This window comes from Anarrhichthys ocellatus, unplaced genomic scaffold, assembly GCF_004355925.1.
Source record: "Anarrhichthys ocellatus isolate YVR2014 unplaced genomic scaffold, GSC_Weel_1.0 scaffold9, whole genome shotgun sequence".
NCBI lineage: Eukaryota > Metazoa > Chordata > Actinopteri > Perciformes > Anarhichadidae > Anarrhichthys > Anarrhichthys ocellatus.
Window position 1 is genome coordinate 5,030,011 of NW_022280039.1, and position 15,544 is coordinate 5,045,554.

General features: G+C 41.1%; 2 protein-coding genes across 6 annotated transcripts in view; one reads left to right on the forward strand and one right to left on the reverse strand.

Annotated features, from left to right (window-relative positions):
• Positions 1-2,565: 2,565 nt before the first annotated feature.
• asb6 (ankyrin repeat and SOCS box containing 6) lies at positions 2,566-7,287 on the reverse strand. Of its 5 annotated transcripts, none has more exons than XM_031849313.1 (8): positions 7,206-7,287; positions 6,821-6,912; positions 6,260-6,387; positions 5,926-6,107; positions 4,850-4,956; positions 4,638-4,746; positions 4,457-4,543; positions 2,566-3,489 (listed from the first exon to the last, which is right to left on the reverse strand). In XM_031849313.1, exons 3-8 carry the CDS (start codon positions 6,367-6,369, stop codon positions 2,768-2,770), a joined length of 1,317 nt encoding a protein of 438 aa, XP_031705173.1. In that variant the 5' UTR covers positions 6,370-6,387; positions 6,821-6,912; positions 7,206-7,287; the 3' UTR covers positions 2,566-2,767. The 5 variants fall into 5 exon arrangements, with proteins under 5 accessions (XP_031705173.1, XP_031705176.1, XP_031705175.1 ...); XM_031849316.1 differs by having other exon boundaries at positions 7,214-7,235; XM_031849315.1 differs by having other exon boundaries at positions 7,202-7,219.
• Positions 7,288-14,417: 7,130 nt separating this feature from the next.
• The window catches only part of si:dkeyp-14d3.1 (transmembrane protein 132C), a 117,683-nt gene continuing 116,556 nt past the window's right edge, over positions 14,418-15,544 (forward strand). The window contains exon 1 of the mRNA XM_031848948.1: positions 14,418-15,413. Within this exon, the coding sequence (XP_031704808.1) occupies positions 15,368-15,413 (46 nt within the window). The 5' untranslated portion in view covers positions 14,418-15,367. The remainder of the gene's footprint in view (positions 15,414-15,544) is intronic.

Here is a 15,544-nt window from a genome sequence, read left to right on the forward strand (position 1 = left end):
ATATCAGTGAAATGAGTTGTGTGGTTCTATCCTTCAAAATGTGGTATTAAAAGTCCTTGTACTGCGTATTATGTTTTTGTTCATAGTCTGTGAAGCTTTCATAGTCTGTAGAGCTGAAGGTGATGATGGTGTCAGGGACTGCGGCTAAGACTAAGAATTGGGGATGAAAAATAAGAAGTACTTGGTTGTTCTAACATGGAAACAGGTTATTTGAAGAAATAACAACTGAATGACAGAAAGACTTTCAAATAAAGAGGGCAACATACCAAACATGGAGAGTTGGGACCAGGCCATTGTTTTCAAGACACAATTAAGTCTTTGCACTCAAGTCCAAGTCCTAAACTTTGAGTTTTTAAGTTTAAAAAAGTCATAATGCGCTCTTCCCCAAATATAATGCAATTTAACCAACACTATTAATATATACAAATGATGAATGCTTTTTAAAATGCATTTGTGAAAACAAGTTTGTTGTAATAAGCGTGACTGAACTTATAGAAACAAAGATCTGGTGTTGATTTGCTGGGAATGAATAGTTTTGTGATACGAATTGATTGTTATCACACTTTAAATTACATAGACGTACTTTGTCATCTTTGGAATTGGGGAAAGGAATCAAGTATTTTTAAGTCAAAAGTGTCGAGTCCAAGTGTTATTGGTGTTAAAGTCCAGGTCAAGTTGTATGTCTTTTCCGTATTTTGTGAAGCCGAGTCTAAAGTAATTCAATTTGTGACTCGAGTCTGACTCGAGAGGTGACTCGAGTCCACGCTTCTGCGAGCATGTTGTATAAGGTTTTCATTTCAAAATGCCATTTTGGAAATATTGTGTAAATTTTGTTAACTTAGAAGCATTTAAACGTGTTACTTTGTCAACCAAAACACATCCATTTATTTTGTTTGTAAATATCAAACTTTCTAGTAGATTATCGGGATCATATTTTGGAACGACTTCTCCGTACGACAAGGTGATTGTAAGAAAATAAAAGATCTACACCAGCACCAGCAAAAAAAAAAAAAAAAAAAAAAAGGCGCAGGTCTAAGCAACGGCTGAAAGACACAATGGGTTGCAGTGAAAGAAAAGGCTATGAGAATGAGCAGGTGTGGTGGGAAAGACCCATGGGCTTCAGGGAGAGAATGGATCAATAACTAATTTCAGTACCGAGCTTCACTCGCACTGTTTTCCAATAAATGCTGGATGGAGGGAACTGCCTCAGCCCTCCCCCCCTCTATAGGCAGGGATTGGACCCTACAGAAGGAGGCTGTTTTTTTCCACTGTTGTGGTTGTTGGTTGGGTGGATTATGTGCCTACAGCTATTGCATTGTATAAATGTAATCCAACGTTGCCATTTTCATTTCCATGCGTCCTCCATGAGTGCTCCCACAACCACTCCACACATGTCGTCTCTGTAACTTTTTTTTTTTTTTTTTTTAAACTGCTCTTCCTCCTGCAAACCCCCCCCCCACCCTTTCTCTTTCGACCAGGGCCAGTGTTGAGGTTTTGTCAAGAGATCGAGACAGACAGGAGAGTGAAGCGTGTGTCATGCAGGGCTGCTGCTGCTGCGGCGGAGGCTCTTCTCCTCAGAGGCTGTGACCTAGATAACCAAGAGGAGCTGGAGCGCTTGCAAGCCTTGGAGCCACTCCAGCTTCAGCAATGTCAGGAAGGGGTTAGTTGTGTAACACAATGTCCTATTTAGTTTGCTCATCTCACACACACACACACACGGACGCAAACACACATGTACTCTATGGTGTTCCTGTACATTCATAGTATGTTTCTCTCAGCCAATGTTTGTTTATTACCAAAGACGGGATGTGCAGAATGGGTTTTGTAAATGTTTGAGAGCAAAAAAAAAAAAAAAAAAAAAAAAGAGGACGGGGGTCCCCACATTCATTTGAATTTAAACACAAGCATTAAGAATGCTTGGCAAAACTTTCCACGCCAGCAGCCACTGCAGCTACATGATGTCACAGCAACACCATGTCAAAACATCTACAGGCTTCCTGCCGTGTGGCAGCTTTATATTCCTGCTTCTTTATTTTAGCATTCACTCAACTGATGCTTGGTGTATGAACACAACCGCAGAGGTAAATATAGAAACAATTATTTCCCTCCAAACAAGTAGCCAGAGAGTTTGAGTCACATTCAGCGCTGCACTGCCACTACCTGGTCAGTGTCGAGCTGTAACATGTTGACAAACATAAAATAATGGCTAACAGATATTTCTGGATAGAATAAGGTTTCCGGGACACATGTTGGTGAGACGCATGCCTTGTTTTATTGGTCCAACTTCATATTAAGCAGGGGATACACTAATTCCACAATACACCACCATCACGTTGAGGAGATGAAATATAGATGGAGCCTACTGCACTGGAACAACTTAAGTAGGCTGCACTGTGAATAACTAAATCTTTGACCCCGGCATCCGAGTTGCTTTTGAGACGCAAGAGTAACACTGCCATCTGGTGGCTTTTATTTTGTATTGCACATCCCTTTACACATCGCTCAACTGTATAGATGTTTAATCATAACAGTGAGAACTTAGTTAAAAGCCACAGGGTCATTTTTACAGACACACCTTTGTGTCTTAAAGTAAACATACCAACATGCGTCTGTTAATTTGGTACAAACAACAACAATAATTAAACAAAGGCCTCAATGGTTTGTTAGGTTTAGGTTCATTTATGCTCAGACATGTTATACAAATTATTACAGGCCTGCTCAGTCTTTAGATTTGGGTTTTAGGTAGAACACAAAGTAGTCAGTATTGTCAGCGCTGGCTATGTTGGGGCTTGAAGCGGTCCCAGCCGGGCTTTGGGATATATGTGCGTTCAGGAAGAATAAAGTCTTTCAGTCTGTCGGGTATCGGCAAGGCTTTGACTCTGTCTGCCAAGGGCCAAGGCTGTAGCTGGCTCCTTATGAATGCCCTACAAAGGCATCGAAGAGCGGGAGGGCTCGCTTCGTGCTGTATCACACGGTCGTGCAGGTCTACCAGAGCCTGAGCGTAAGGGTGAGGGTCCCGACCGGGCACAGGGAGCTCCAGCCTGAGAGGCAGATGCAGCATGGGGGCGTCTACCCTCGCTAAGTCGAGCAACGCCTCAGCTTGCTCCAGAAGCTCAGAATTGCGACTTTGATCAGAGCACTGCAGCAGGGCCGTTTGCAGCTGCTGGAAAAGAAGGCTGTAACCTGACCAACAGGACTCGCCGTGATAGGAGCAAACCAAAGAGGCCCCTCTTTGGATTAAGAGCACAGCCAGAGGGAAGAGCAGGTCAAAGTGCTCCAGGCTCGTCTGCGTCAGGGACGGCTCGCCATCCTCATTCACACAGCAGCTGGGGTCCACACCGTGAGCCAGCAGGAGCTGCGTGGTTTTCAAGCAGAAGTTACCGATCTCGGCAGCGTCCTCCTCGTTGGCCTCCAGAGCCTCCTTCACCAGAAACACCAAGGAGGACTCAACTGTTTCACCTTCTACAGTCGCAGCATTAACGTCGGCACCTGTAGTGAAGAAAGCATCACTCAGAACAAATCTGTTACATGCACATTAGAGCATATGCGCCTTAGCATAGGTACCGTAGATATTTATCAATGACTCGTTTGACAATAAAGTAAATGTTTCGGACCTTTATGAAACTCACAAAACTAGTGAGGATAGCTCAGAGAGCTTTCACTGGTTACAGCTTTAATAATTAATGAGCCTTTTTTAAGGGGTACTCCAGCAATGTAGTACTTCCATAAAGTTGGTGGACTTGTGAAACAGGTAAAATAAAAGGTAACAATTGAAGAAGGTATCCTGATGTCCTTATTTTCCAAGTCTACAACTAATAAATGTCAATGACGTTTTCATTTTATTGTCATCAAATGACAATAAAATGATATAGTATCATGTGGTGTCAGTCATCAGTAGGCAGGACGCCAGTATCCCAAACTGCGTCTCTCTTCTCAGAATGTTCCACACTCACTACTGACCTCCTTTAACTGGCATACTGAGAACATTGGAATAAAATGATTTCACCTGTCTGAGAGATGACGGTGCACTATCTCCTGTTAGATATTTGAACAATATCTTCTATTACCGACAGATAGATGCATGTGTATGATTCTAATGTTCAGTAGGCAGTTATGTTTGAAATGGTCACAGTCAAGAGACGTATCGTGAAGGACTGGAAATCTGGATCAACAATTAAAAACTTTTGGGAAAAATTGTCCATAAAAGATCTGGCTTTGGAAAAAGAAAAGACCCGAGACCTGGTTGTAATTACTTAAAAGAGAAAAGACCATGAAGTCTACATGATGTCCATTTTTTAGCCTGACAACCACTGACAGTTTACTTTGATCTCAAAACGCATACAGGTGGGCAGGCAGGTATGCACACCAACACAAGTTGTGGTTTAACCACGATCCTGTTTGAGAGAGTATTTGAAAGTGGACAAAGTGAAGATGAAGGGTGTTTTACAGTCAGTACCTCTCTGAAGTAGAAGCTGGATGTTCTCTGTGTTATGCACGGTGAGGCCATCGCTGCTGGCCAATGCATGGAGCAAAGGGCTTTTTCCTTTAGAGACAAGAGCAAATGAATCGGTTTTCAAAATGAAAGAATCAGGAGCAGAATTAATATTGTTTAAATCGGCCGAGCAATGTAAATGTACCATGTTTATCCATTGCATTCACATCAGCACCGAGGTCCAGCAGGGTGAGCAGGCAGGCGAGCCTCTCCGACTCCTCACTGGCAAGATCCAAAGGACTGCTCTCATGGATCTACAGAGTAAAATGTATATTATTCACATGGAATACTAAGAAAACAGACGGGGTACCATGACAACAAGAGAGGACATGAATCCAAGTTTGACCGTCGCCTCACCCTGTCTCTCTTTTCAACACTCGCTCCGTGCCCGACCAGCAGCCTCACCATGTTTGGCTTGTTCCTCAAAATGGCTATGTGTAGAGGATTGTAGTAAGAGACTGGGTCTGGAGGGTAGACACACACATTCATATTAACACAATGATTCTTTATCACAGAGATTAAATATAGAAGTCAGACGGATAAAGATTTCTGACAATACTACATCCAGTATAAAAGCACATAATAAAAGGTAATTCTCAGTTTTACATGCAACAGAACTGCACCTGACTGAGGTTTCTCAGTGGAACACAGACTGATTGTTTCTTCCTGCGTGCATCTTTGTATAACAAATTCTATTTTATGTATACATTATAATAGGTGTCAAGATGATTAAATTCCACATATGTGACTAGTAGCTATCCTAACTATATATGCTCTTGCTTCAGCACAGTGCCTGTCAGATAACTGGCACAAGCTATTCTTAAACAGGAAGGAAAAGGATGACAAATAGTTGAAAATGAATAGAGAAACTCGAACATTTCTGCATGCTACAAGTGAGAATTTGTCAGTGTTAACTTTCTTCAAAAAGACATTCAAGAAATGTAAAAGATGAATGAAGCAGCCTCTGCCAGGTTTCCCTAATTATGTCCCGAGGGAAAGACATTTTTACTCCCACTAGAGGTCACCATAGCAAAGTCTGGCTGAGCCCTGGCAGGTTTCATCACTGCTGCAAGACATGCCGCACTTTCCGTTGCAATTTGCTAAAGGCAGACTTATTCTCTCAAGTGTAGATGGACGGCAACTCGCTCAACTTACAATATGCCGGAAGAAGTAAAATCTGTCTTTAAATGTTTGGAATGTATTCAATTGACAATGTAGCAGAGACTAACAATCACCCATTAAAACTGGAGCAAGATGAAAGCTACTCTAGCCAACACGGCATATATTGGTCAAGTAGGATGGAGTGCAATAGCCAGAGTAACCAATATCAGTGTGTTGGTTTCTCTGGATGTCTAATCCTATTTTAGGTGCTTGGTTATTTTACTAAAACTTTGTACTATGCATTTACAGCCCCCTCACAAATTATTTCTCACCTTCAAAATTTAGATGAGCTCCATAGCGTAGAAGGATTTCCGCTGCAGTCACCAGTCCCCGCTCTGCCACCTTAAACAGGGCATAGCTGATGCCTTCCACAAACACGTCCGACTGGGACTCCCGCTCCAGAAGCTCCGCTAGAGAGCCACAAGCACCAGACGGATCCTCGGGGCTTCGGACTCTGGACACAAGAGCAGAAAGTAGCACTGATTCAGACAAACTGTGTTTCTATCGAATGCATTCTGAAGTTACAGCGGTTATGGTACTACAGCTGGAGTAAAATACACTGCTACAAACAATTTAAACAGGACGATTGTTTAAACTTCGCTTTACCTGTCCTCGTGAGTACCGTCTCCTTCCTCCAGTCCAACAACACACAGGACAGCATCTACCAGCGGCTGGTACTCATATATGATCCTACGAAACCCGTGGAGGAAAGGCATGGCTCCTCCACTCTATACCTGGAGCACAAATGTACAAGAGAACACAAGTCATATCGAAGGCTTCTCTTCAGATCAACATGCTTAACCCTCATCCTGCCAACATATTTAACACAGAGCGACAACTGACCGGGGAACACAAGAAGAAACTACTGTAAGAAACAGCCATCATAGGAAATGTTAACTTCTGCTCAAAACATTACTAGTTATGTAATTTATATAATCTGGAGGAAAAAAACTATTACAAATAATTTGCATATTGTGTAAAAGGAAAACAGCACAGTTAATCTGTGTCTACTTCTAAAGTGCTCCAACCCCCCTGCAAGTGTTGAAGCAGACATGTATTTTTGTAGAAAAGAAAGCAATGATATGAAGTAATTTGGAACAAATTGACAAATACATTAAATATAGATTTGATAGAATAAAGCATCAGATTTGACAAAAAAAAACGTACCTCTGGAGTCTACAGTTATCCTAGTTGGTAGGATGTCGATGTCAGCTGACAAATGTTTTTCGACACTTCACGCTAACTTGCACGTTGCAACTCTGCAAACAATATTTTATAATCTTAATGAATGTATTTTGTAACTTCTGCTCAAGCACCGTTCAACTCTCTTCTTAACGTTAGATTTGGCCAACGTTAGCTAACTTTATGTTCTAAGACAAACGTTACTCGTCATATTGTAACGCTAGCGAGCTAACTTAGCAGGCACATGTTAAACGTCGCAGTGGACGCTAGCATGGGTGGCTAAATGTATCACTCATTTAGTTTCCTAAATCATGAATTCAAGTCTTTGAGATAAATTACTAACAAGGTAAATCGTTATAAACTCACTCACACACTCACGCCAGTTGTACGATTGTAAAACCGGAAGCCTCCCGCACGCCGACGTCATTCGCGTCGGTCCGACGGTGTTTTCGTTCCCCGTTAAAGCACAAGAGGGCAACGATGGTTCCTCTTGACGCTCTGTCCTTAACCTGCAGCTACAATGTAATGAACAAAACAAGATTTATCCAGTTTAGAACTCAAAAAAAGATGAATGAATAAATGAACAAGCAAACAGGCATCTGGCGTATCACTCAGTTATTAAATAAACAATGATAGAGATTGGTAAGCTTGATGCAGAGGCTTTTTTCTTCTTTGAACAGTAGTTTGTTATTGAGGCATAACGGGGTATCCGAATTACATATAGATTTTTTAAAAATTTGTAAACTATTTGCAACAAAGATAATTTAGTTATTTGGTGCAGATATGAAGCTTTGTGTGCTTATGATGTGTTTTCATTGAATTGGGAGGGTTTTAAGTTGTGATTGTGCAGGAAACTGTCAATCTGATCTGGCAACACTGTTCACAGATCATATTTCCCAGTCTACTAACATGTCCTGTCATGTATTTGACAAACCATAATAACAGACCATTTTCATTAGGTCTGCTTCTTCCAGAGATAAAGACACTGATTACCATTTGGCATTTTTGTTTGATGTTCTTACAGACAAAATGTGACCAACAAAATATTTTACCAACCAATTACAGTTCGTCCTTTGTTTTACTTTGTCCATATGGCACATTCGTCTAAGACAGCAGCATTTTTTTTTTTTTGACAACTACTTCATTATTCTGACAGCATCTGGTTGGTAACAGTCGCCTTTGTCCTGTTAGCAAACAAACCCCTGCCGTGTCTGGGTTTGGTGACAGATGGCTCGCTTTGAGAGCTTTTGAATTATATGCTCTCTTACAAAAGATATCATTTTTAACACATCTGTGTGTCTAATTTTGAACACATCATATGGTAATGACATTGTACAATGGATATTTTTGAACTGACTTTAATGAAAAAGCAATGTTCAGTAACAAGAAAATCTGAATATGCAGTTTCTGTTTACAGCTATTTTGGTACCCTTAACGCTTTATGTGAAGCTCCTACTGTACCTATTGTATTAATAATACATGCAAACTAGAGATTCTGTGTGTAAAATGTATTAAAATTATGATGAACAACTACATACGATGGGAATCATTTCAATGCTTTTATTGCAGTTGTGTGTGTATTATGTGAGGTAAAGTACAGTATTCTGTATGATTGCAGACCAAAAAATGGTTGATTCAAACAGTCTTTAGGTGGCAGCAGTGCATCACTGGTCTACACAGGTCTCTGAGCTTGGAATCAGTGGTACACATTTGTACAGCACATGCATGTAGGCAAACACAAGCCCTCATGTAAACATGGGCAAAAATGCAAAAAACAGTCCTGGGAGAATCTGTTCTCCATACTCAGAGCTTCTCCTCTGAAGTGGAAAACAGAATGCAGTAATTTAATCAAGGCTTGATTAATTCTAATTTTGTCACTTTCAGGAAAATGATTATTTTCACATCCAGTCACCCGATCAATAAAGTATTGTTCCCTGAACACATGGCAGGCTGCTCAGAATCCCTCTAATATGGCTAAAGTCTCTTTTGCTATATTCCAAACACGCTCAATTTATTCTAAATTTTTGAGCCATGTGCTCATGAATAATCTACTTTACCTCTCCTTTAATAAATCTGCCAGCGATTAGTGCTCAAGACTTTGTGCACACACCTGTTGGGGGTTCCCAGGGTGAAGCACACAATCTCTCTTTTTCACTCTGAGGTTAATTTGTCACTTTGCCACCAAGTGGTCGCAAGAGCATACTGTTTCTTGTCAGACAACAATAACAGTAGGTGGCAACACACTACCGGTGTTTGGCGATGAAAGCATCTCAGCTGCAGGGCCCACATTTCCAGTTCTGAAGATTAACATTCACGCAGGTTCTTGAGGAAGTTTAGGAACATCACTATGGCACAGCGAGTGTCAATGTTGTTCACAAAGCGTTGCATTTTAAGTGCCTGTAGTCATCAAAATGCAAGGTTTGAAACAGCTTCTTCAAAAATCCTGTAAGCCACTGTTATTTGTATTCTCCCTGAGGTAGAAGGAGGAAATGCTCAAGTTAACATGACCTGAAATACTGAGCAGGTGTTTTTTTGGTCCTCTGTTAAAGCTTAACAGTCAGCCAAAAAATGTAATCCAACAGAAAATGCACTCAGACAGTCACTAAATATCATAAGATCTGTCATACTATATGTGACGAAAGAACTCACAGGCATTACCAAAGAGTAATGGTGATAGTTAAGAGCAAATCTTTGTGAAAATAATATGACCCTCTGTGCTGTCTGTCATTCTACATCCATCTAATTTGATCTGGATTGGTAGATTGGAAGCAAAGAGGGAAAAAAAGAGGGGCGATAACGGCAGCTCCATTCCTATACCGCTTACGAGTAAATTGGCTCTTTATCAAATTTAGGCCCCATATATCAATACAAAGAACGGTATCGAAATTACTTTGTTGGCCACAAATCGTTGGCAATAGATTGAGCCTCTCTTGAAACAAGGCCATCATTTATCTGGTTCACATTTCCTCCCGAGGTGAGAGGGAGCAGAACACAATAAGACTTTTATTTGTTCCCTGGGTGATAGATGTAACCCCCTCGAACCTCTGATTACCAGATTACCACAAGTAAAATAAGAATCTATTAAACATTTAGACCTGTTGCCCTTTGAGATTCCCTCTATTTCTATCACACAGTGCTGTCAGGGGAGCTGGAGGCATGGTGGGTCTCCCAACACTGAGGAGATTTACACAGCTACAAAGTATTCTGGGCTACGCAAAGCTGTCTAGTTTGTCCCGGGAGGGTAATGCATAAAGGATAAGTTAATTACCACAGAGTACTTTTAAGATGTAATAAAATAGATGACACAGACAACTGTTCAGCTTCTAAAAAAAACGGCACACTCGGAGGTGAAAGGTGATTGAATAGCAGTGGGGAAGGTGAAAGTGGAGGCAGTGAAATGATAATAGAGTGGCAGGACATTGTGGTTTGGTTTCCCTCAGTTCCATACAGAGAGGTGGAATTATCAGACCAGCAAGTTTGGGCCTAATATCCTTTTGTGCTGGCAGCGTATTGCCGAATGAACATTGTGGATGGAAATAATCAGCTATTTTAAAGGTCAGAGGAAGTCATAAGCACACCCAAAGTAGACTATGACACATTCTAACTGATAAGAAAGAACTGTCTGTTTAAGGAGGAATGAGGAGAGTTCACCTCGTCCCATTTATGCTATCATGATTGCTCAACTGTCAGTCAAATATATTGTGCACATATGCAGTCAACCACAACTGTAGGAAAGTCTTTGCTCTGGCTAACATACTTTGAGACAAACAGAGTAATGCACTGAAGCCTGATAGCGTTGTAATATTTGTCTTTTAAGTATATCAGAGCAATAATACGTCGAAACCATCATAAATTGCATCATATTAAACCAGCAATAACTTAACTTTGAGCACATAGGGAAAAAGAAACAGTGAAAAACACTGACATATCTGATTTGAAGATGATATGGCGTGTTTGCCTATTTACACATCAAGCAGACATACAGCAACATTAGCATTCGTTTGGACTTGTGTCTCTGGCCACTGGCAGAAGGGATGTTCAAGTATTCACTCTTATTTCATCTCTATTTTTCAGTCAGCTCGTTGCTACCTATGCTGCAGTAGCTTACAGTCAGTTTCTTGAGCTTTTCTAAAATTCCATTTAAAGGAATATTTTGACATTTTGGGCTGCCTGGCAACCCGACTCCAGGAAGTTTCTGCTCCCAGGGCATAATTAGTGTGGCACATAAAACCCGCAGTAAAAAGACAAATTTAACACTTTCGTTTTTGTACCAAAAAGATAGACGTGTTAATTAGCGAGCTTTAGAGGAGGCGACAAGATTTAGTAACCATTGGACAGAGCCAGGGCTGATTGTTTTTGTGCTAAGCTAAGCTAACTGGCTGCTGTTTATAGTTTCATATTCAATGGACAGATATTAGAGCTGTATCATTTTATTAATCTAACTATTCGACTATTAAAAAAAAACAAAAAAAACAAGGGTCGATAACAATTTCAAATGAACACCCTTTATGTCTTATTCCATTGGCTTTATTAAATTTTCTATGTCTCGTTATAGAAAGGGGCTAACGTTGCTTTCAGTAGAGTTGAGGCAGCAAAATAAAGGACGAGTCATTTGCGACTAGACTAGTGACTTACAGCACAGCAGACTACAGGAAGGTCACCCTTTGCCATCCCTCTGGGCATCAGTCTTGAAAACAGAGTGACGGCCCCAGAGAGGCTGATAAGTAAATACAGTTTTAATGGGCTGTGAATGGCTAGTGGTAATCTGCGCAGGCGGCGAGTGGGCAAGGCGCAGAGGGCGACGGGGCATTCTGCAGCGGTTATTATTAATGCTGTCATACATCAGATAGGCCAGAGTAGGAAAATGAAAGGTGGTGATGAATTTGGGCCTCCTGTCTACCAACTGACTGGAGGACAAGGTACTGAGGCTGGTTAAGGTCATAGATGAAGGATACAACCCAAAAGGAGACACAGGGCACGATTCGTCATAGAGGTATATACCCCCGGGACCTACAGGACTGAAGGTCATGGGGGGGGCAGTGGGAAAGTTCAAAAATACGGCCTATAGTGTGTTTCTATTCACCCATATGGTATTCTTAATATCTTAATATATATACTAAATTTACCAGGAATTGTATATAGTATTGTTTGTCAGAAAATCTTTGCTCTTGTAGAACACTAAACTTGCAAACATTCACAAGTAAAATCTGGCGACCGATGTCTGAAAGTGTAGATGCAATGTTTTGTATGTTCGTGCGTCTGACATTTACGTCTTCAGCCTATTTTCAAGGTGTGAAAGCTTCCAGATCTTTTTTCAGACATCAAAGACTTGATAGCTTTCTTCAGACATCAAAGTCCTACGACCTGTCCTCGGAGAGGTCTGCGCATCTAAACGTTGAGCGTGTCAAGACACCGTCCTACATTTCTCTTTAAATATTGCCTACAACTGCTCGACCTGTTTTTAAAACTTCCATCTTTTCCTAATCTAATGTTTACTTCATCATCTTCAGGAGGGAGATGGATGATGTGTGAGTTTTTACAGCAGCCAAGGATATGGACTTACCATATGCAGGACTGACAGGGGTTCAGCTTCTTTTTAATGACTTGCAGCTACACAGGCAATGTAACCCAAGCCATTCTGGCTCTGTCTGGTTCTCTCTCTGATTTCCAGCTATTGAACGGACCGCAGTGTAGTGTGGGCTTCAAGGGATTTGTTTGAGTGTTAGGGTATAGACGGGCTACTTTTGGACAGCTACCAGCCTTTGTGTGAGTGATGTTCCAGCTCAACCATTACAGCTAGAGAAGTGACTGCTCTACATCAACACTTTTGTCCCCCCTCCCCCCCACCTCTAATGCTTCTTGCAGCTGTACAAGAGTGGATTAGTTTCCACGATCAAATTGCACACATTTGGGAAGAAGCAAAAGCCTGGCTCCTGAAGGAGCAAATGGAATTTGAAGTCAACTAGAAAGGATACCTTAAATAAAGACAGATGCAGTGGCTGTAACTATGATTTTTTAAAGGGTTTTCAAACCTGCTCTTACCTTCAAAAACATCTTTTCAACAACTAAAGGAGTAGTATTCACACACTATTTGTGTGAATGTAAGTGCTATGGTTGATTTCCTTTCACTTTGACAGGCCTTTTTAGACATAACTGCTGCATAGAATCAAAGTGTAGGTTGTGATACCACTTTTAGGCCACATCTTGCTTTGATGATGATGCTGTGATAAACTGACTGCAAGCTATAAGCATGCAAACTAAAATATATAAAATTGGTGTTTTGCCTTAAGCAGTGTGTGGGGCGTACCTGTAGTCAGAACATGTATTTGTATCTCCACATAAAGTATTATTACATTGTACATATAATTTTAGTTTAAAATGGTTAGGTTAGTATTTGTCGCCTTCAGTGTGTGATTAATTTGTGATTAATAAACATCATCTTCCTTTGTAAAATCATGCTTACATTAATTACATCTCAGAACAGCATGAGCATCTTTCCCACGATCAAAGTACAAACCAACAGAATGTTAGGTCCTCACTTACAGTGATCACAGCATGGCAGACAAGCAAAGACAAACACTCATGAAAAGAATGATTAGACTGCTGGGTGACTCATCTGATATTTCCGTATTTAGCGTTCATGGATCTTTAATTATCTTTACTTCACAACACCATCTGGCCTGCCCAGAAAAAAACCTGGCTCACGGTTTAATCAATTACCAGATTACAGTAATAAACCATATTTAATTTGATTTTCCTGTCTGAGGTTGTTTTAATCCTGAAGAATCCATCAGAGGCAACAATTACGTTGTAGAGTGGCAGCAAATTCTTTCAAACATGACCATTTCACTATATAAAGTCATGTATGACGTTGCATCAGAGATTATATGGCAATAGAGCCATAGTTTGCTGATGGCAGTATGCTATTACCCATCTTACATGTTTGGTAGACGATGTTACCTTATAAAAAGAGCTTGTAATGTTCAGGTAGTCTGCTAGAACATACCATAGGTTGCTATACACATATTCGAGATGCATGCTGGGATAGAGCATATGTCTCTTATGGCCTTGAATATGAATAGGAATGGGAAATAAAGGAACGAAGAAGTCGAAATGCAACAAGGACACTAGAAACTCACTGTGGAGCACCACCGCACATCAAATTGGTGATTTTCTCGATGTAAATCTCTTTAATCACTGGTTTCTAATTGGATCTTTATGGTGCCCCACAGTGGTAGGTGTCCATTGCCTTCTGTCCTCCTTCACACCTGAGCAGCTCTGGTCAGTTCACTTCCCGTGCCACAAGGGGTCACTAGTGCATGCCGAGTGGCGCAATCATGCAATCAATTGGACATGTTCGATAACAACTTTTTCAAGTCATTCTTTTTTGTCCACAGAGGGCAACTGTGTCGGTGGGAAAGTGTAAGGCATTTAGTAAGGAAGAAGATATATGATTTAGGTAAATGTCCTCTCTGAAGAAGAGCTGAAGGGGAGATGCCTTTTGGGTTGAATGTGAATTAAGTTGGTCAACAGTGATTAATATAAATACGTATGTGTATTCTCAGCACTACCTGTGAAAAATGGTGTGTTGCTGGAGCGCCACACGCCTCCCCATGTGTGCCAGTGTCAGTTATTGTCACAGCTCACGGCTTTCTTCTCCTCTCCCGCTCGACGCGCATTGGACGGCTGACTGTGCGTAAGCTCCACTGAAACTGTAGCATATTGCCTGTCTACATAAAACATCGAAAGATGAAGGCTTGAAAGCGGACTTTCGCAGGTTATTTGAAGCACTTGGTGCCAAAGTGTAATTAGAAGTGGCAGTTCTGAACATTTGGCTCCGGGATCAGAGCTCCGCGCGCTCTGCTGCGGGCTGCTGGAGTTGCGCTCAGGACTTGCCTGGGTGTGGATGTACGCTGACCTGTGTGGCAATTTAAACTTCTTTACTTCTATATGTTATACCATACATGGTGCCGAGTGGGAGCTGCTTCTGTTCGTCCCCAAGTGTCGTACTTTACGCACTGCATAGCAGCCAACTTCAAGTACCTGGTAATGCGGAGGAAACAGAGCAGACAAACTGACCAACTGAGGACAAGGGATTGAAACGTTTTCACTTCGGCTGTTTTTTGGAGAGAATTCCTTTTGGAGAATCATTGTGAAGATGTATAACAACAGACGTCTCGCACCGGTCATTCTACCAGGCGTCTAAGGGTCTTTCTCTTCCGAAAATGCTTCAAAGAGTAATGCAAAGCTGCGCGCAAGTTTCTTCTCTTCAGTTCTTGAATTTTCCAGACGAAAACAACTAGATAAGACGCAAGTGAAGAGGCTTTCGCTTTAATTTGTCACACGCACTATGCTTTTTTAGCATTTGCAAATGACTGGCTAAGGCATGAGACATTTTTTTTTACCAGAAAATATGATTTTTCAGTTTTTACTAATGATGCCGCAAGAAGGACTTTTTTCTTTGAATTAAGCCATTTCCGCTTCCATCTATTTTTGGGGGGAATTCGTGTTTGCTCAACGACTCAAAGAAACATGTTGCATATCCTTGCACTTCAGTCGGCGGTGTTACTTTTTGGAGGTAAGCACAAATTCAATGTTCCCGACTATTCCATTGTTTCAACTGAGAATATGTGTTTTTCTAACAAAGAGAATGCAGCCAGACATGAAGAAGTTAAACAGAAACCATCGCCAACACATATGACGAGTTCA

Bases quoted from the DNA above. Each gene is read 5' to 3' on its own strand.
- asb6 (XM_031849313.1), bottom strand. From the start codon at position 6,369: ATGCCTTTCCTCCACGGGTTTCGTAGGATCATATATGAGTACCAGCCG. The intron at 4,747-4,849 runs GTGAGGCGACGG...TTTACTCTGTAG, and splicing joins GTGTTGAAAAGAGAGACAGG to ATCCATGAGAGCAGTCCTTT. The intron at 3,490-4,456 runs GTACTGACTGTA...TCTTCACTACAG, and splicing joins CCAGCTTCTACTTCAGAGAG to GTGCCGACGTTAATGCTGCG.